Consider the following 22,186-nt stretch of genomic DNA (forward strand, 5'->3'; position numbering starts at 1 on the left):
CATCTTGTGAGGATTCCTTTGGCTTTCTGTTGGTGAGTCGGGGGCTGTTTTCTGACTTCTCTCAGTGATTCTATATCGTTTTCAAGGTGCTGCTGCCATAGTAAGTAAGTAGAGAAGCGCTGCTTTGCCAAATAAGACTCTTTTTCTAATAAAGCAGATTTTGCCTGGAGCCACTGGAAAACTGTGTATTTATCATTATTAGTTAATACAAATACTGTTGCTTGCCATTATGATTTAATCTTTCCAGACAGGATGCCTTTTCTTCCTCTCCATCGCTTCCCATCTCCAACAAATTTGAACTATTTAAACAGCTTTTTAAGCCAAACAAAACAGTGGCTTATTGATAAATTCTGCAGAAATGTAGCAGCATTTACATTGATTTAGCGTTTTTTCCCCCCCGGTTTATCAGAGACAATTAATATTTTTAATATTCACACTCTTTGGCCTCCAGAGAAACACAGAAATACAGTATCCGGCTCTTTCTATGTTAACTAGTTCCTAACTTTGTCTGGTGTTTGGGTCTGCACACGTATAGTGGATTTGTTCAATTATTATACCTAATTGTATAGAAACAGTGCTGAGTTATTCTCAAGCTGAAACAATGGATAAAGCTGAAGGGTACTGAAGAGTATTGATTACAACTTATTTATTAGTTATTTTGATGATCAGCTTTGACAATTTGTTTTTATTCAACCCCTACATCAAACTGCAGGTTCCTTTGTTGAAAGCACCAGCAACGGCTGTGGTTAACCCACTGTGGCTTGCGTAAAACAACCATGTCGCTTATGTAGGTTTTCCCTCTCAGGACAGTCGTTTTTCTCAAAGGTCTGGACAGAGGGCGAAAAACAAAGGGCGGTGCTCTTAAATCTAAGCCACTAAACCAGTCTGTGTTTCTTCTGGACGTTTTTATTTATTTATTTATTTTTTGCTCGCAAACCAAAACCTCAAGATTGTAACTGAATGTGCAATTGTGTGAGTGAGACCAAGTTACTGTATGTGAGTGTTAAATGAGCTCGACAGTACCTTGACACTCTCTGGGAATTGCTCTGCTGTGCAGTGCAGAAGCACATGTCCTTTATTCGGCAAGTTCATGTAGACGCAGTTGGCAGCAAGGTCATCGGGCACCGTCAGTTTGTCATAGCGATGGTCACTCATCTGCTGCATGATCTGTGCACACAGATAACGGGCCCACAAGAAATTGACATTTAGATAAACGGACAGTCCACAGGTCTTTTTTTTAAAGAGGCAGACAGACAGAAAACAGTTATTCAGACACTGAGTCAGAAGCAAGACCACAATACCAAAGGCAGTACCGCATCCTTCTGCTGGCCAAACCACTCTGGTTTTGGGGGGGGGGGCTTAATGGAGAACACAGAAGCAGACAGACATTCTTTCTCAACAGATGTCATGTTATTTATGTAATCCAAAAGAGGTGAAGGTGCGACGTGCGATGAAGGGGGAGGGGACGCTGACAAGACATCGGCGCTGCCAAGAAGGAAGGGGGGGGGGGAGAAATGTTATGACCAGAAGAGAGACAGGTGCCCGTTAATGTTTATGAGCAGAACATCTGCGGATGGATACCTCTCTAAGACAAAGAAGGGAGGGGAGGTGGAAAGTGAGCGCATAGAAATCCAAAGCATCAACATTCAGAAAAGTTATTTTGAGGAGTGAGATCTTCACCAGATAAGGCCTTCGTCCATCTCTTTACTGCTCCTCTTTTCCTATCATCTTTCATTTTTCATCATGAGGAAGATGGCTTTCGTATCTACTACAGGTCACTGCTAAGGGTTAAAATATTACTGTTCTTTGGACCAGGTCAGATTTTGCTCATAAAATTGCCACCTTTAGCAATGCGAGAAGTGCGGCGTCTGCTTGACGTACATGCAGGGTCGGAGGCTGGGAGCGAATGCGATGACACATCTAGAAATACAGGAGGTGTTTTTTTTGCGCACAACAGGCTTTGTGGCTTTAGACGTTTTCATTTCACTCCCCACTGAGGTCGGCCGCAGAGTCAAAGAAGAGGGCGTGTAGTAAAATGGGGAAAGTCATTTCCTGTGTGACATCTATACAAATATGGACAACTTTGCAATGTGTTGCTCACATAATAAATTGAATACTCGCACACATTCTTAGTGCATTAAAAAAAACGATTTGTTATCAACTGACCCAACCTAATGTCAAATGTGTTGTCTTTCCAGGGAAAAATCTATTCAGCACACAGGAAGTGACACATTTTATGTTTCTGGCAGCAGCAACAGTGCTTGGTTGGAATACATTAAATTAGGGCCAGAGGGTGGAGTATAAGGTGTGTGTGTGTGTGTGGGGGGTCACTTGTGGGTGTGTTATGTGATAACAGTGGCGGAAAAAGTGGGGGAAAAAAAAAAAATAAACTGTCCGTGTATGTGACCGCTCACACACAGAGGGATTAAGAGAGGAGAGCAAATGTCGACTCGACCAAAGATCACAGTTGTTCCACAGTTCACAGTTGTTGTGAAAAAACAAAAAACAGACAGGAAGAACCACTCTGGGTGTCAGGTAAACGTCCCGCAGCGAGATTTAATTCTGCTTAGCGTAAGGTTCTGAGCCACGAAGCACAAACGAAGCCAGAGAATGTTCACCTGACTCATTAAACAGGGGATTCGCTGTTCGTTTTGAGCGGTTGACACTGAATAAGTTACGACTTATTCAAATAAAAACATTGTCGATGTACGGTTTTAAGCGAATATTTGCCCACACGAATTTGTCTGAAAGGGATACGCCTCTGATCGGCCTTTAGTGTCTCCTGTGCGTTTCAGACTGTCTCCATTAGTCATCTTGGCCATCCTCGACCAAGCATAAAGCCACAGCACATCGGCAACTTACTTCTGGACAGTGGCTGAGGTCCAGGTAATACACAGAGTGCTAACTGGGCAGTAGAATGTGCCCAGTCAGAGCTGCTAAACCTAAATATTTACTGGAAGGTAATACCCCCACCCCCACCCACTCCCCCCCCCTCCCGCCCCCTCCCGCGGCGATGACAGCCTCAACCAGTTCACAAAAACACAGACAATTTACAGGCCCCGATCGCGTCCACCACAGTCATCAGTATAATCTGGTTGTTGGACATTCGTAGGAATATTTATCCTGCTTATTGTAGTAATCCTTCCCAGGAAGCCTATAAAAGTTTTACAATACTTCTTTTCACTGGCAAAACAGCAGCAGCGTGTACACAACAGATCCTTCTCAAGGCTGCTTCCAAATCCAGAGGGGAAATGAGACAGAAATTGCTTCCTGTTGATATACAATAAATGCTTATTATGGTTGATGACGTACAATTTACTGTGGAAATAATATTGGTCTATATGGAGTTTGTATTGCTGCACCCTGAGGTCTCCAATGGAAGATGAAGATGAGGATGGAAGAAAGGAAGGCTAAGAGAGGAGAGAGGATAGAGAGGATACACTCTTAATACTGAGAAAAATCCCATAATCCAGAAACCTGCCCTGAAACACTATTCGAGTTTCATGTTTTTCCTATTATCTCAGGAAAAAACAAGGCTACAGTCAGCTTCACAAAAAAAAAAATCGGGCTGCTTTTGCAAACTGTACTGCGAAGGAGGTTTGATACCTATTGGTTTTTACTTCTAAGTGTTATGAATAAACATTATGCTAATTCACTGAACAACAAAAAGTTATGAAACCATTTTAATTGAGTAGCAGCAGCAGCCTTGAACAAATATCACGCAAAGTGTGTACAGCGGTTATAACACTACATTGGATGTGTTGATGCAATTGAGTGCAGAGTCCCTCGCCTACGGCTTCATGGCCGCAGCCCACTAAAAAACTAATGCCACTCACATTTCCTTGTTATTGCTGCCGTGTACAAGTACGACGAGAGCCCCAAGAAACAGGAGTCCAATTTCGTGCATGTGCAAATATCCTTGGCCACTAAAAACTGATTCTGAATCTCCACAGCTGCACTTTGTGTTAACATTTCCTAATTAGAATATAAACACGTAGCAGGCTCAACTAGAATCCTGTTGTTAGCAATAAAGGCTTAAAATTTAATGGCTGTTGTTGAAACTGATCCAATCAAACAACGGTTTCCTCTCTGCAAGTGTAATTAAACTAAGAGTGAGCGATTTGATGATGGTTAGGATGGAGTAGGATTAATATCAGTAGGTAGTAATGTTGATTTGGGATCGAGTTTTTAGGTCATTGGGGCTGGTTATGATGATTTCCTTGTTTTAAAATGAATGAGTGGGCCAAAACATTGGAACCACCTTTTCTGGCAGTATCAACTTAAAGGGCGACTTCACCAATTTTCAACTTGCTCTGTGGCTTTAGTTGAGGGTGCAAATGTAGATTGATGCTTTTAAACTTCCTTCTGACTTCCCCTCATTAAGATATTTCTCTGCTTCTAGCTGAAAAACTCCTCTAGATGACATCACCCACAGGAATTTTGCATTATTAGGAGTTCAGATGATGTCATCTGGAGAAGCTTTAAAAAGCAGGTTGACCACAATTACAACCGGAATAGTATGAGCAACAAGATGACATAATCTGAACTGAGGGTTCCACCAAGTGATGTCATCTGGAGGCATTTTTGAGCTAGAGGAAGAGAGATATTTTAATATAAGGAAGTCAGGAAGGTTTAGTGCCATTTATTTACACATGTCATCTGATGGCACTGATGTCATCAGGGGTGATGTTCATCACCCTTCAGATGAACATCAGACCCTCACCAGTAGGGAGCGATGACCTCACGATGAATCAGACAGGGCAGAGCAAAGGCGGTGAATAATTAGCTAAAAAGGGAGCAGTGTGTGAACAGGGAGTGGGTGCTGCAGAGGTGATATTCTGGGACGGTGACCTCACGAGTTTGCCTGCGCAGCAGTGAAAGTGGCAGATGCATGACGAAATCCATCCGTTCAACGGGCATTCTAATCCTAGGAAGGGCTAAACATGGACGGGAGGTCTACATAACCACACGTTATGAGCTCTATGCATCACAGTTAAAGAAATCTCCGATGAACAGACGGGGTGAAACGTAAGCAGCCTCATTAAGCAGATGTCAGTGAGATACAGTACAGACCTTCTATACTTTCTCACGCCTTAAACCAAACAGGTCAGAGCCTCCCTCTTGTCAGTAAACATTCTACAGTAGTAAATTTCAGCTCCCTAAAGACAAGTGGAATTAGCTGGGCTCCAACTTTAATTTGTACAAAGTGTGTTTTTCGAAGGCTACGCAGACAACGAGCCTCATTGCCATAAGAGCTGCATTCGCGTCCAAAACAAGCTCTCCGAAATCCTTAAAGCGGCATTCATCGGATCCGACTCCCCCACACAAAGAGAAAATTACTTAATTACAAAGCCAGGGTTGTTATAAGTCCTTTAAAACAGGAGCTAATTGCTGCAAGAGAGGGTGACGTAAGCCGTAATTAGAAAGTGAGCAATCGTTAAAAGTCTCACTAACAGCCACTCATCGCTCCAGTAGCTAATTACCGGGGTTATCAAACAGACAGGAATCTTAATGAGCCAGTGCTGGAACATGAAATGCATCAGCACATTATTTGTGCAGAGCTTCTTCTGCATACAAGGCAGTGCAAATATGTTAACAGGTCAATAACTCAACAGGTCCAACCTAGTACTTCATTACCTCATTAAGACCGGCTATCTGATGGTGTGGTTATAATTGCCCCCCCGAGTAATACTAAGTGACATTGCCATTACTGGAAGTAACCTGTGTGCCTGGACCAGCAGGGGGAGATATCATACTAGGAGGCAAGAGAAAAGCTCTGCCAGAGAGGATCCGTCAAGGCCAAGGGTGTATGTGCTCGTGAGTCGAGGTCTCCATACTTTTGTAATTAGATGTACTGCATGTGTGTCTGTGCTGTGTAAATATGATATTACATATTTCACTGTATTTCTGCCATGTGTGCCGCCAACATAGTTCACACACACAGTCTCATTTGATGATGTTTGGGAGTTTTAAGGATAATTCCAGCAGAGGGAAGGGCTGAGATTTATTACTCTCTGTGAAATTGACAATCGGTCTCTGTCAGGGGTGGAAACTGCGTCTTTGTCATGCCGAGTCCTTCAGCGTCCCCCGGGTATCTAATGCCGTGATGATCCCCCGATCAATTCAGAAGCCTTTTATCCAATAATGAGCTCAAGCTGTTTAATGGAAGGACAATGCCTTTGTAATTGAAGCTGCTGTATGGGCGCCAGGGGCAATCCCCACAGATTAGCTGAGAATATGAATTAATGAGGAAGGATTAAGGTGACAGGTGGTTTCAATGTGCTCGCTAGTGGGAAGCGGCCATCGACATGTACGCAACAGAGTCTGTTCTGAATCAACATGTGTGATGTCCTGTCTTGTAGTGTTATTCTTGCTGAATACTTTGCAGAACAAGAGGGAAAAAGGCTCATACCAACAGGACCGAGCCAAGAGTCAACTGAAGACAAAAAAAAAACGAATCAGCTGCGTCAATTTGCGTCATAGCAAACGGTTGAATCTGTGAAATCACAGATTCAACCGTTTCCATGACTACAGCTGTGGAAATCTTAGCAAGGGGACGATGCTTTTCCAGAACGTACAACACATACACACACACATACGGAGGCTCCATACTTTGAGGGCTTTCTGTGCTGGTTCACTGGAGCCGATGACAATGAGGCCCGGTCCCCCCATGCTGCAGAAGCTCTTCAGGTGCAGCCCTTCCAGCACAGGCACAGTCGACACAGCGTAGTCCTGCAAAACACAATCCCATCAAGTAATAATTAAATAATATTCAGTGGTGCCTCTCTAGGCCCAAACTGTTGTAGAAGTGAGGTAGAACACTTCAGGTTTATGGTGTGAAGAGATAATAGTCTGGCTCTTCAGCTGCTGACACGGTTTCTCCACAGTAATTCCATCAAACTTTAATGCAAAGCAACAATAAATAAGCTGTGGTGATATGTGTATAGCTGTACAAGAAAAATTTTTCCTATCCAAATGTGGGTGAATAAAATATCATAAGATCTTCATAACACGATTATCTTCAGTGTTAGGCATCTACAGCAAAATGTTACAGCTCCATTTGGTGGAAATGAAATAATGTGATATATAGCCTTTAAAAAAAGAAAGTGCATGAAAGTGGTTTGTGTGGCATCATTAAACGGGTTCTCAGAGGGCCTTTAAATAAAGTATTAGACAGCTCAGGGGGGGTAACAGCAGGAGTGTCAGGGAGATGATGTCAGTGAGCTGATGGCTCCCGGGGAGATTACAGAGCAACATGTGAGAGTCCGATTGGAAAGACTTTCTGTGGCTATATATAAAAACATACCTATATCTCATGTTGGTGCTGTGTATAAATTCATGACTACGTAAAAAACAAAGTCAAACACTGGAAAAACACACGATCGGGACTGTTTGGAAATCATTTGATCAGATTCATGGCAACGTAAGCAAACAACACAACAACTGTCATCACATGTTGTTTGAATGGTTGTTCTGAACTATTATGTAACACGTGTAAAATTCAAACCAGTGGGAGAAAGCAAAAATCCAAATTAAAATAAGAAACAACCTTTATCGTCACTGAGCACTTATTACACGTACACGTTACAATACAATTCTTTCTCAGCACTTAACCCAATCCCCCCACCCCCCCCTCAGGGGAGCAAGCTCAGAGGGACACACCTGGTGGGCAGGCTGGGATTTACACCTGTTAACTCTTGCATCCCACCCTGCTACTCTGCCCACTGAACTACCAGGCCACATTAAAAAAACAAAACAAAAAAACCCTATTAGCATTGATACATAGCAGAACAGAACCTCATCAGTAATAAAATACATTTTCAGAGCCTTTAAATCTCTTAACTTTTAGAATAACAGCAGCCATGCACAGTGATTGATTCATGCTCCATTTTAGTACCGGATAGGATCGTATGCACAGCACTGAGTAAGAGCCACACAGTATAGTCCTTAACCGCTGATTTTGGACTGGGGCCTTCATAAAAAATGCCAGTTGAAAGCCCCGTTTGCAAGAATTAAAGCCTGGAGTCACTATTTGAAGAATTACTGCATTTTCTGCCGTAATAACATTATTTGATCGCCGACTTTGTTTTGTTTCTGATTTACTGGACTTGAAGAATTTCCCACTTTTAACATGATTGATGGAAATTTTGATAAAGGGACTCAGTGACAGCAGAGACATATGTTAGCCTCTTGAGAACCGCTAAAGCCACAGTTGGGCCCTACCGAGATTTATAACCCTCGAAGTGATACGGAGCTGTACTTTGAATGAGATATCATATGAGACGAATTTTCCGAGACTTTTCCCTTCCTGAATACGTGAACACATGTGCCATATCAATACCTTTTCCAACTGACACCCATGTGTTTTTCTAATCGCACAATATGTTTTGAATGGTGTTTAACACCGTAGCTCTTAACATCCTAAAATCCTATCAAGTATTTTGTAAATTTTCCATCATTACACTCTTTTCCCATTTAAGTATGTTAACACTTTTCAGGTCAATGTTTACACTGCATCATTAAAGTGCTATAATTCATTCAAATTGTTCTTTTGACTGAACAACAGTATCGGCACTTGGCAGCTCATCGGGCGAAAAACTAAAATTACCCAATCCTCAATGTTTTTCTGAACTCTTTCCTTGGCACTTGTTTAGAAGATCCAGCCGGGCAACTGGGGATTATGTAATCTGACCTTTCTTCATTCCTTATCCATGAATAGGAAGTTTTGATGCAGTGCAAAATTAGAAATATGAGTCATTCTATTTTACTTATCAAGACAAATCCTATGGGAGTTCCTTTTCATCTTTGCTTACATGCTGATGTACTGTAACATGGTGGCCTGATAAGTCATTATTGACTAACCCAGATGTACAGTAGAGCTTCCCTACTGAGGTCTAAGATAGTGTCTCATTAGTACAAACTTGACACCTGTTGGTTATAGCAGAAAAGAAATCGCATCCCCTCTGTATCACTTCCTGAACAAACGGATTTAGTTACTTTGGCCTCTGCAGGCACCATAAAGAGCAAGCTTCAACATCTGTACATAGTTGTTGGATGCCAAACCAACCTGGCAAAAGCATGCTCCTTCATTTCGTAATGAAAGGAAAAAAAAAAACAGTGATAAGAGGAATTCATCTGATAAAGAAACGGAAAAAACAATAATGGACGCACAAGTGATTTTTCCTTCTGTAGTTTGCCAGAGATGCATCATTAAGTCCCGTCTTATCAAAGATAACAGAAAACACAGAGGGATCTGTAATGAGGAATGCAAATCAGACACAGATGGGAAGATGGAAGCACTACAATAAGGGCCAGTCAGCTTACCGTAATGTGCTCAACTCCTCATGCCATGACCCACCTCTGAACTTCAGACTGACTCAGCTAAATTTCTCTTTTGTCATGGTCTCTCAGAGCAAATCCAAAAACAATACACATAAACCTGCAGTAAGAGACTTCACATTACAACAGTAAACAAGATAGATAGGATCAGTCTGCGTCTGTGACCTACGCGCTGACCCTTTGTGGGCTACATGCCTAAATCCTCCCCGAAGCAAGACTGCTGTTTGGGATATTTTTCTGAATGTATCCCGTTGGACAAGTTTCCGTCACAGGAGGGCTTATTAAGGTCGGGCCACGCCTCAGAGATATCGAGAGGAAAACAGGGTAAAAACACATAGTACGTTTACTTTTACTCCACTGCAATTAAAACAAAGTACTGCACGGTTTACGCCCCTAAATTTATTTCACAGCTTTGGATACTGGTCACTTTTTGCAGATGTAGATTAAAATATAATCACCTAGTAAATACAGATCTATTATTATGGATGAACGACCCCTTCAGTCCACAAAGTGGTTAAAATCAGCTTCATCTTTATCACCTGATAAACCCACCTAGGTAATTTTAAATCTGTAGCTTGGTACTAGAAAATTTTGAGAACTTTGAGAATAACTGTTGAACAAATCGGGAATAGACATGTACATTGATGTTATCAAAAGCAATACATTCAAAACTGCTTATGATACATTGTGTTCTCAGTGGAGTTTTTGTACTTTAAATACATTTTAAAGCATGTACCAGTTGTAGAACTTAGATTTTAGTAGGGAAAGTGAAGCAATACTTGCTATAGTGAATTACTTTTTTATTTTTTTTAGGAGAGTAACTGCACTTTACAGTATCCTACTCATTTTTTCATTTAGGTCTTTTGATTAGACTTCTTGACAGAAAACAATTAGTATAAATTTGATAATATGATTAGTGATGAATACAGTATTTTGAGTATTAACTAATGACTCATTCAAATGAAAGTCATTTATTTTCCCCATTACAAAATAAGTTCTCAGCAATAAATGAGAACTGTAAGAAATACTTTCCCCCCCACTAACAGCACTCGTCCAAAAATCTGTCAACACGGCAGTGGACAGGTTGCTTTAATTATGAAATGAGAGCTTACATGCATCCTCAAAATAAATTACGAGGTGTTTCACCTCCCTAATCGCTGTTTTAATCAGTGTCAAGTGCCTGTTTAATAAGTTTGCAGCGAGGTGGCAGAGCTCTGCAGGCCTCAGAGCCACCTGAGGCCACTGGTACTCTTTACAGTGCATCCATTAATAATCTCAGAGCACTGAATAACAGAGTTTAAATTGTTTTTTAATTGTACTTTGAAAAAGAGTGTGTCTTTGGTTGGTCTTTTTAATAGGTCTACAACTGGTTTCTTGAGACTATTTGTGTTGTTGTTTATAAAATATACACATACCAATGTCATTTACTGTATTTTTTTTACTTTCATTTCATCCAGAAATGTGTCTCTATATGCAGAATGTTTGTTTAGAAGAGCTGTATATAGTGCACAAAGACTATGTAATAGCCTTGACACTGTCCAAAAATCAGACGTGCAACGAGCCGAGCAAAGTGAATCCAGTGAAGGAGGAAATGTAGGCAGAGGTGGATGGATGAAGGACGGATATAATAGAGAGAAGGGAGAGGCTGCAGTGAGGCAGAGATAGAGAGCGAGACAAATGGAATTAGAGAGAAAGGGAGGTGGAAGAGAATGAGAAAAGCAAGATGAATGAAGTGATGATGTTATCTTCCCAGCCTGAAGCTTTTATGATTGATCACATATTTTTCTTCTTCTCTCCTGTTTGTGATGTCTGCAGGCTTGTGGCCTTTTAACCATTTCAGAGACAAAAAGGAGGAAGCTGTGGCTGTGTATTCAAAAAAGTATATTTCTGTCTTATTTCTGTCTGTTTTACAGTTTTACAAGTGATGAGATGAATTTCTACATTTTCATACGGATGATTGATTAGACTTTGATAAACCTAACTGGATGTTATCGAGTGAATGTTGCAGACACACAGAAGAAAAAGAAACACAACCTCAGTATTTCTGATTCAAAAGATGTGATACTGCTTTTAATAAAGCAGGTCTAAACCATATTTTTCAATGTAAAATGTGAAACAGATGTCTACAGGGACAAATAAATGATGAACCCAGTCCAGTTGCAAAACCAAAAGGAATGAGAAAATTAACATTTGCAGTTCACATTGCCTCTAACGGGCCAAGAATAAATTAATGCACGGTTGTAAACTTTTAATGTCAGACATAAACTTGTATTTAAATTGTGTATAGAGTAATTTTTCCATCGAAGCAGCTTTACTTTTATGGACTACAACACACCTTAAAGGCATCTGCCAGGATCTCTGCTCCTCTCTGATTGGTCCGTTTGGAAAGGCCAACAAAGAACTCTCGACCTGTACAAAGAATCAGAAGCCAGAGAGTTATGTGAGCAAACATCTTTGAACATACACGTGTTTCAGACACATCTTTCTAGGGGTCTCTGCAAGTCTGAAAGTAAAGTGAGGCTGTGGAGTTACAGTAGCTGAACACTCAGCCAGTGCAGTGCTTTATGCAGGACTGTGAGAAAGGCTGTGGTCAGTGTGGTGGGGCACAAAATGAGTCCTGAATGCCTGGCAAGGCTGCCGCAGCACTGAGCACTGGGATGGGCTCTTAATGTAGCTGCTGAGCTTTTACAAAATGAGCTGTTAGCCAGGGCCCTGCCAACAGGAAATGTTTCTAGCTCTGCCATGTGAAACCCATTTCAGCTGGGAAGCACAGAGCCAGTGTCTAGAAACCCAATTAGGTGTACTGTGCTTTTTTTTCGCGAGGTCTGCACAGCGTAGAAAGCACTGACCCACATTTCTTCACACGACTCTGACAGTACGCACAGAAAATCTGATACACACCACCACGTTCTGGATTCTCAGCCTTTATCAGGTTTATCACCTGATGGCAGAGCAGTAAGTGGCCAGCGGCGAAAGCAGGAGTGCTGCTGATCTGATCTGACCAGGAGTATGGTACACCATGTTTTTGCTACAGATTACTTTTGGGGGGGATTCTGCATAGTACGGTGAGGCACCAGGTCAGTGAGGCCGCACAGAAGAATGTTTGCATGGAGGATCCCAAAACACAGACACGCAACCGTCCGCTTGCTTAGTCAACTGTCTGTGAGCTAAAGCTGCAGAAACTCAGGCTCTGCTACCTCACTGCTCTCTGGTGTTTCCTGTTTATAACTACGTCATTTAATGTCCACAAAGTTTGAGGGAATATTGCCGGGCAGCGGAAAATAATTCTCTTGGTTCTCTAGTTTGAAGTGCAATATGTAAGCAACAATATACGACTGGTTGTCTTGATTTGGCAAACACATAAAGACCGAGGATTTTTAATAAACACCCATCTACATCTTTTCCAGCTTTTAAAAGTTATTGCGTGATAATTAGTGTCATATACAGTGTGAGACATTTTGGCATTAAAAGACCAGCTGGAGCATTTCTGCTGTATTCATGGCCATTCACAAAAATCTAAAGGAGGGAAACACATCATGGCCTTCATGCATTCAAGCTGCCAAGGTTGAAACCATACAAGGATTTTTGTTTAGTTGCTCACACAAACCAGAGACTTTATTCTACAAGCTGACGCTAGTCATTTTATTTGACCATTGGCTGGATGACTTAAAAGCAGTCCACATAGGAAAATCCAACTAAAAGCATCAAAGCATGTAAAAGGAATATTTGTTACCTGTTGACCCAGTTAGAAGCAGAGTTCTGGTTTTTGAAAAAAAGGAAAACTCTGAATAAGCCCATCGCATCATTGTTTTTTGTCTGTATGACTATATACATAGGTCGTTTTCAGTGTCAGAATCAGGTTGTGATTTATTGATCTATAATAAATTATTTAGAAAGTTTTATAAAGTAAATGTCTTGCAATTCAGGTCACTAAAATGCAGGATGCTCGTCTCTTTGTGTGTAAACGATCTTGTTTGCACTGGCTCTACTGTGTGAGTGTGTGTATCGTGTGTTTAGTGTGAATAATAAACATAATGGCCTCAGGCTGCTGAGCTGCACAGTGGCCATGTGAAAGCTAATGGACAATTAATCAAACACAGTGAGCGCGGGGACAGTGTAACCTACCTGTAAAAAGCACATCACCTCCATCCAGCGTGGCGTTCTCGTCGGCCATTTCCACAATGTTCAGATTCAAATCCTTCAAAGCTTCCTTCATTGCCTCCGTCTGGAATAAACACACACAGAAAAAGAAACTCCCTTTAAAACATCTGCTGATATTGAACAAACAACTGAATTATGATTAAGTACAATTAAACCACCAGTATTTCCGACCCTCGGGAATATTGTGATATGATCCAATTCTAATCAGACATCTGTAAACACACTAATGAAAATCAGTTTGAGGATTTTCAGAAGATTTCTTTCTGGCCCAGCGTGTATCATGACCCAGGTACAGTTTCATTGTACCACCACAAGGAAACGAAACCTCTCTCCGACGGGGTTTCGATGACATCATTTAAATGAGCTGTGAAATTATGTCATTTTGGAGGAAGGACATAAAACCATTTACGAGACAGTGACTGTACAAAATAGCTACGCTGAAGGATCAAGAGAAAGAAAAAAAATCCCCCTCTTCTGCTGCCTTTCTAGGTCATTTGTCATTAGCATATATTATGAAATGCATTCGCGGGATGGAAAAATCCACATTTCACCTGCACGTCCTCTCTGCTGAACCTGAAATTTGAGGCAAGAGCAAATCTGTTTTTGGCTGAACTTCGGCTGATCTGCTCTCCTGTCTGACCGCCCAGTGTGATTTTTACCGTCCTGTTTTTGGGGTTCCTGAGGGAACTGTTTCCAAGGCCAGTCATGTTAGCGAGTGTTTCCACAAGCCCTATCTCGCTATGACCTCAGACTGTGCTTTTTGGCAAACACAAAGCGTCTCTTCATTTGCGGAAAGCCGAACCATGAGGTCATCCAGGTAGACAGCCATGCACTTCTCAGATAAAGTAATAGAGGCCTGCATATGAACACACAAATGTCCTTTATCCTACACAAAACTGTACACACACAGCGATGCTACTGTTTTCTTTCGTTTTTAACTTGAATGTCTGTTTTTTTTTTTTTTTAAATGGCCTCTTGACCCAATCGCTCACAACCACAACAGCATTTTTCAGCGTTCTGCTCATCCTCCTGCCTTTGATAACCAGGAGGAACACGTCGTGCTTCCAAGCAGCTAGATTCACAAATTCATTAGTGGTTTCTTAAAAGTCTAAACAGCAACAGTGTGCGGCAAATTAACTAAGGATGGCAGTTAATCTCTTGCCTTTTTTTTGGTTTTGTTTTTGCATTCGCAAGGCAAAGGCATCGCTGAGGCGCCCTCTGCTTTGTATTTAAGTTCGGTTTGTAGAAATGTTGGGCGGCAAATAGAAGGTTGAGTCATGTTCTGAGGAAGAAGACAATCCAGATGCTTGATGAGAACTTGTGCTTTTGATGTTTATTCAAGTCATGTGTTGTCATTGCGTGTCATTGCTAGAGAGTCTTAGCAGGTCCCATCAAAGTTTCTTCCTGCACCACTGCCCATTCATCACATCTGAAGAAACCCCAAATGAGTCAATTCAGAAACATTTTCACCAAATTCCTGTGTGGATGCTTGTGCCCGCCACAGGCCCGATGTGCACAACAAAACTGTAAAGCTGATTCTGTTTGACGGTTGTTAGTGGAGCTCTCAACTGGGCCAAACACATTTAAAATCTTCTGTTTAACACTATGTTGTCATTACATGTGGCTCCTTTTTCCCTTTTTAACTTGCCCACTGCACGGTGGAGCCTCTGGAGTCTTTGTTATCACAGTGGTTGTCTGCCCGGGAATCTGCCAGAGTGCATGAGGCAGCGCTTTTTACCTCAGCTCTCTGGTATTTCCTCTAACATAACAAGTGCTGATCTGACCCTAAGTGTGTTTAGTTTGCCCACGCCATTTGAAATGTAATGACCCGTATCCATAAACAGCATGGCATCTGCCCGGTCTGCTGTGTTTACGTGTGGTGCGGAGCATCATTTCGGCTCCTTCGCCACATGGATGTGAAAACCTCAGCTCATGTGTTTGGACGAGAAAATTATTACACATGGGAAATGAGATGGAGACAACAAAGGAAAGAAGCTAGTGTAGGAAAAACTACATCAACCCTTTGAAAAAAAAATGTAATGAATTGGTACCAAATGACCACTTGTGGTATCACAGAAGAAACGGTGTGATGATGTAATGGTCTTATGTTTACAGTTCGTTAAATCGACATCATCTTATCATCCCATTGCCTTTGGGATTGATGAGCATGGGCTTAAGCCTTTTTTTGGCCAAGTGGCAACAAGAGTAATCAGCATAAATATTTTTTTCTATGGTGAAGCGGCCCATTTCAATTTGTACTCCAAAACATTCACTCAAGGTCCCCAATAAACCCAAAAGGCATTTGGACCAAGTAACATCACACAGATACAAAGTCCTATAAACATCTTTTGCTTGATCTCGTTCCAAACGATTCCTAATTGGACCGCGTTCCTGAGGTCATGGGTTGTCTTTGGAGCAAAGTCTTCATTGGGGAAAACAAGAGGACAACAACAACAACAACAACAACAGGAAACCACATTGTCCACAATCATCGGTTCGGGAAAAGGAGGAGGCAGCTGAAGCTAAGGAGTACATCAGGTTGTGCACTAACCATGGGGTCATTGATATGATCGTTGTCTCAAAGTTTGTCAAATTGTGTCAAAAAGCAACCGAACCTTGTAACTTGGTCTGTTTGCCATATGTGCTGCACTGTCTGCCTGGAGTCACACCCATGTTATCCACCCTTTGAGAAAAACATTCAGTGTAAACAGGCAGTTGTAGCAGACTTTAAAGAGTCCTTCCTTCTTTAGCCATCTTCAGTATTATCATGAATGCTCAGTTATGTGTTTTGCTATAGTTGAAAGCACTCAAAGCATTTAAAGTTGCGATAGGTTCAGCAGCCTCATCGTACAGTTCACACTGCATTTAGAGGAAATAAAGTCCATCCATTTAAAGGACAAGTTATGCGTTTTGGGACATCTGTGTATTCGCTTTCATGAGAAGACTGATACCACTTTCATGAATGTACGGTACAGTGGGTCAGGGTAGCTTCCCTTTCCCCATCTGTCTCTTTTTCTTGTCGTCTCCTCCTTCACTCTCCTTTGTCTCTCCCATTCGCTCCATTCTCTTTTGCCCCCCGTGTAGGGGTCAAGAATGTTCCTACAGTGGCTTCCCATGCAGAGTGCCCCATTATCTCTCACTGTGAGGGACATCCAATACCCCACCCTACCTGGGTGCCAACTCGCTTTGCCAGCATCTCCTTCTCTTCTCCATCCAACCCTCCTGTGCTCCTCTCCATTCCTGTCCTTTCTACTCCTTTTCCCCCTGAGTACTTGGCCAGGCGACATGCTGCTAGCCAGCACCCTGCTTTGAATGAAAAAGCCCTTTTAAAATTCATTAGGGGCTGAAGGCTCTAAGGGCCAGTCGGTCTGCCTGCCGCATTCCTGCCGTTCCAGCACAGGACAGGGGAGACGGAGCAGAGAGAATAGCCTTTTATTTGGGCCTTTTTATGGACCCCTTCTCTCGCCCCGGTACCCGTGGATATCGCATTCTGCTAAAGAGGACCGTTGGTCTGATAGAGCACAGTGCATTTGGAAAGGGAATCGACTACACAACAATAGCATTCCTGAAGGTCATCCTAGCCTCCCCACACCAGGAGACGCAGTCCCACGCTCCAACATAATGGGGATACAGCATTCCTCCGAGCTTCACACGCAAGGAGGGTCAACCTTTTTAAATGACACTTATCAGCTGCAGTTTGAGAATATTTGGCACATGATGCATGAGGCAGTTACAAGCTGCAAACACCACACTTACATAACATTGCAGTACAAAGTCTAAAAAGCAAAAGTATTCGCCAATAGTTGCCTATTTAAACATCTAGCAGACAGGGGGCATAATTAGCATTCATCTCAAGACATATTCCATATCCACCTTTCTTTTAGGACTGAAATATCTAAATATTCAACAGACACATGTTTAACAGCTATTTTTTGTATGTCTACAAACAGGCTAGCTAGATACTGGGTCGACAAAAGTTGATTAAAGTTGAAGACTAACACACAACAGGGAGCTTGAAAACACTTTAAAGATGTGTAGCATGGGCTGAGCCACACAGAGAATTCTCTAGCAGTTTGTCGCAAAGCAATGTGCATTGAGTGGTGCCTCCCCCAAGAGCCTTCTGTGGAAGCCAAAAGGACTCAAAAACATAAAAAGCAATAAGAAAGGGAAAAAAAGTGAATTGCTTGTACTGACATGTGGGCACAAGCTTGAGTAGTAATACAGTGCATCATAGCTGAAGCTCTGGTTGGACGTCCGGTCTACAGCTAATGATTGTAACAGATATCAGAGGCCTAATGCAGCCGTAATCTCAAAAACCCCCTTGAGTAATGAATGGGAACAATGACTGCATTTGAGGGCACTCGACCATCATCCTATGCATCAACACACAAATAATGCACCAAGAAAAAACTATTAATCCAAAATTGTGAAGCACAAACACTGGAGAACCAGTCCCTAAGGATTTTCCCCCAGTCTCTCTGAGGGGAACACAAACCACAAATATCACACAGATCGCTCATACAGGAATCCCAGAGGTGGGTGCATGTGGTGTACGTCGACTAAGGAGGCCTGGTGGTCAAATGGCACATTCCTAAAGGCAACTAACTGCAAGGGTTTTTCACCAAAAGTATAAAAGACATCAACTCATTTATCAGCAGCCAAGAGAAAACAAACCCTCTGTGGTTTGCATTATCAAAACAAATCCTTGGTGTATGTCGGAACATACCTGTGGTTAACCAGCCCATGACACCCCCATCAGCTTTAGGATTACATAAATGTTGAGAAGTAGGTCAATGTGAAGGCATCCACAGTTAACAGTAGCAGACTTGGAGACCCTGTGCCACAAGGATCTGGCGGTTTGCCTGAGTAGAAGAGCTGTTTCAGCAAAACCCCACTGCACTGTCAGACTGCTTTCACTTGTGTGTGTGTGTATGAGTGAGATTGTGTAAGAGATAATGGCATCTCAGAGTTCTGCTGTACTATTCATTTATTTACACATAGAATGTGTGTAGAGACTCATTTAAAAGAAACAAAAACTTGCAATTAATTCTAGTGGTTGTTCATTAGCTTCAGTACAGGGATCTAAATTTGAGTCCTAATGTGTTCTCATGAAAGGCCAGAACATGCTTCCTGTATTCATGTGTTCCTATTGGAGAGACTTCCATTCTCATCAATGCCGTTGGTCCCCGACACTGTAGTGGGAGCTGTGGACCAGCACACAGCACACACACTATTTGTAAGCTACAGTAAGAATGAAAAATATTATTATTATTATTCATTCTTTAAGATTTGTACAAATTTAGCTTAGTAACAGGCTCTCTGACATTATTTTAAATGAATGTGTCTTTTTAACCAGGCTTATTATAGGAGCTCCTCGTGGAACTCCTTGATAACACATTTAACCTCTGAAATTAACCTTTATCCCGGCAGGAGTACATAAAACAAAGTAGTTGTTGAAGGTGTGTGTAATATGTAATTAAAGAAATCAGGAAATATTTAGAAACATTTCCAAAGGATGGGTGACTTGTGTAAAACCTTTGTACTGTAACACCTTGCTGGTTGCAGTGCATGCTCACACAGAAAGACACCCAAGTGCTGCAAAAATAAACAGAAATATGACTCTGTTTGACAAGTCCAAAGTCTGTCCCAGAGCAAATAAAGCGCTCACACCAATCAGCAGGGCTGTAAAGAATGTGTCCGCTGGCTACCGCTCACTGCGATGGCTCCACAAATACAGGAGAGCTGCAGGCTACAAAACTGCTGGAAAGCAAGAGGATTGAGGCTGTTGGTGGAGAATGATCGTGAGCCTCCCTACGTGGGGAAAAACAAAGGGAGCTTCAGTAAATACATCTCCACTTGGCACAGTCTCCTCTGTTTATTGGGTCTGACCTCCACATACTGGACCTCCATGTCCAAACAATGGGAAAGCCCAATAAACTCAAATACCTCGTGGAGAATAACAATTCATCCATGCCCGGCTAAACTGATCTAATGAAAATCAGATCTTATCAAACATCACTGCTTTACCTGAAATGTAGCTAGCACGAAGAGAAGATTTAGACATATTAAAGTGATGGCCTAAAGTGCATGCAGAACAGCTCTTTTTTTTCTTGGAAGAATTATTTGACAACCTCTGAGATCACTGCTGCAATGCAAGCTGGCTCGACATCGGCAGTGGTTGTTTGTACTTGAGACAAACAGCTTCCATGGCCTCCAGGTTGCTCTGCTGTATACCAACAACAAGCAGCACTAATGAACTGCTTTAACCACCAGGATTTTGTGTGCTGCATGACATCGAATGGAAAGGACACGGCGCGCACGGCGCGCAAATACGTAAGCATCTTAAGTCATCATCCAGAACAAAAACTCTAATGGTCAAATCATTGGCAAGCACAGGACAGTCAGCGTTGCACGTTTTTTTATTATTTCTTTTAAACAGGAAAAAAAAAGAAGCTAGAAGCCCTTTCTTCTCTCCCTTTCCTCGAAAGAAACCTGAGTGGGAAACCCTACTCGTCATCACCTTTGGCCTACCTGGGCTGACAGACAGAGGACCACCCACATCTCTACTGAAGGGCAACGAGACTCCAGACTTCAAGGTGGGCAAATGTGTTTGTGTCAATCAGTCCACGTGCTACAGTGTGTGGCTGTGGTGTGTGGTGTACTTACCATAGACAAAACCAGGTTTTGGATCTTTTAGTACATTTTTCTTGCCAGAAAAATGTATCTCCGTGCTCCTGTCAGCTCTACAAAGGGTTTTAGCATCTTTTAGTTTGCAGTTTTGGATTTGAGACCCACAACATTACCGAACTCAAAAAAACACCCCCCAAAAAACCTATAGGCTTTGAGGCACATATTTAGGAAAACATGTCCAAAAAAAAAAGTGAACAAAACATATACAGTAAGTGTTACAGTATGACCCTTGAGCTGGCAAGAAAGCGCAGGTTGTCGGAACTTTCTCGAAACCTTTGTCCAAAAATTGAATGGTTGAACCAACTGTGATGAATGAATGAACTGTAATGAATGTCGGAAACAGGGTGAACTGATGTAAGTTGGTAATGTGCTTCTGCAGATATCTGCCAGGGAAGTTTTGTGGTAGTGCATATGGTCGAGAACTGACAAAAGTAACTAAAAGTTGAATGGAAAATGCAAGGCCAGACAGCTGTCACCAGAAGTCATAACCCGTCAAGCTTTCCGAGTGCTGTGGTTAACCGAAGCTTATTATCCTTACGGAATTGAAAACTTTGCATTCGGCTCACGTTTACCAAAGATGATTCAATTGAGATGATTTGACTAGAAATCCCCATTGTATGTGTTTTAGCTCCTCGAGTTAAGGCCCATGGAAAGCCAAAATAAAAACACCAAGCGCTTCGACATGTTTAAGCTTTTAACTTTTGTGAGGTTTGAACAGGATGGACAACAAAACCCACTCTTTACATGTCCGTATTCATGTGGCCTGGAAATGACACATCCCGGCTTTTTCCCCAGCAGAGTAAGATCTCTTTGGTGCTGTAAGCGTGGTGCAGAAGCGAGAGCGCAAAGCTTGAGAAAAGAGGCGTCGAGTTTGGGTGAGTCATATTTAGATGTTCTTGTCGAAGGTTTCCCCCCCGTCTCTCCTGCCTCCCACGCAGGGAGTCCTCTCAGTGTATGGAGCCCGCTTGCTCAGAGAGAGGAACCTCCATTTAAGAGGTCAGCGAAGGCTCAGAGTAAACAGGGAGGATGAGGGAGTCAGTCAGAGAATTCACCAGATATGAGGAGTTTGACAGCAGCTGCTCCTTCAAATATTCTTCAACAACAAATAAATGAGTTGACCTCGTTTTATATCTGCATTCTTTTTATCATTGAGCCATAGCAGTGTCTGGTACTCTATTCAGTGTCCAAACAGTGCGATCTGCAGAAGGAAAGCCCCATCATACCACACAGTTACGCCCATGCTTTCCAAAGAATGCAATGGATGTGTTCCCAAAGGGGAAAAAGTAAGGTTTGCCAGGCAAAGTACAGACCAACTGCCCATTGTGAGGGATTTCCCAAAACAGCCATGTGAAGTTAGGTGTATGGGAGGGGCTGGGATGGAAAAATGTGGAAACAGAGTATGTGCTTTAATCTTAAAAGGGAAAAAAAATAAAATAGGCCAAAAGGTTTCCCATAAATGTTAATGAAGGGCTTTCCCAGAAAGATTTTTTCCCCCCTTTCAGCTTGAAACAAGAGGTCAGGAGCTAACGTTAACCAGCAGCACGGGATCCACATATCTGCACTTGAAGTATAACGGGAAAAAAAAAAAGGAAGGAATTAACAACTCTTCAGGGATTCACTTTGCATGAGAATGTGTTTAAAGAAATGCAATGAAGTACACAAATCTATGAAAAGCTATGATAGAGTTCTGACTCCAAAAATGAGTACTTTTAGAAATAGATTCAATGTTTGCATACAAGTGTTCCTGTAGCTGCACTGCAGGTATATGGTAAATATTTGCAAGCTTAATTTCCTGCTCTTTGGTTGTGAGTAATGAGAAATGGGTGAAGCATGAAGTCCCTGTTGGTGTTTAGTTTTGCAGTTTATAAAACTGATGGTTGGCTTATGACCAAAATGTCAGCTACGCATGATGGTGTGATCACCATTAACGTGACAATTAGTCTGGTCATTCTAGTTTTCTACTCCCATTCAACCTAGAGCCGTGTCAAAAGCACCT

The 22,186-nt window shown here is 42.0% G+C and overlaps 1 protein-coding gene across 3 annotated transcripts in view; it reads right to left on the reverse strand.

Moving 5' to 3' along the window:
• Positions 1-22,186, reverse strand: part of ddah1 (dimethylarginine dimethylaminohydrolase 1) — a 57,200-nt gene that overhangs the window by 4,510 nt on the left and 30,504 nt on the right. For all 3 annotated transcript variants that reach the window (XM_067513091.1, XM_067513092.1, XM_067513093.1), the window contains 4 exons: positions 13,465-13,564; positions 11,675-11,748; positions 6,613-6,732; positions 1,024-1,167 (listed from right to left, as the gene is read on the reverse strand). In XM_067513091.1, the coding sequence (XP_067369192.1) occupies positions 1,024-1,167; positions 6,613-6,732; positions 11,675-11,748; positions 13,465-13,564 (438 nt within the window). The remainder of the gene's footprint in view (positions 1-1,023; positions 1,168-6,612; positions 6,733-11,674; positions 11,749-13,464; positions 13,565-22,186) is intronic.

The sequence above is a fragment of the Channa argus genome, chromosome 8 (genome assembly GCF_033026475.1).
Source record: "Channa argus isolate prfri chromosome 8, Channa argus male v1.0, whole genome shotgun sequence".
Classification (NCBI taxonomy): Eukaryota; Metazoa; Chordata; class Actinopteri; order Anabantiformes; family Channidae; genus Channa; species Channa argus.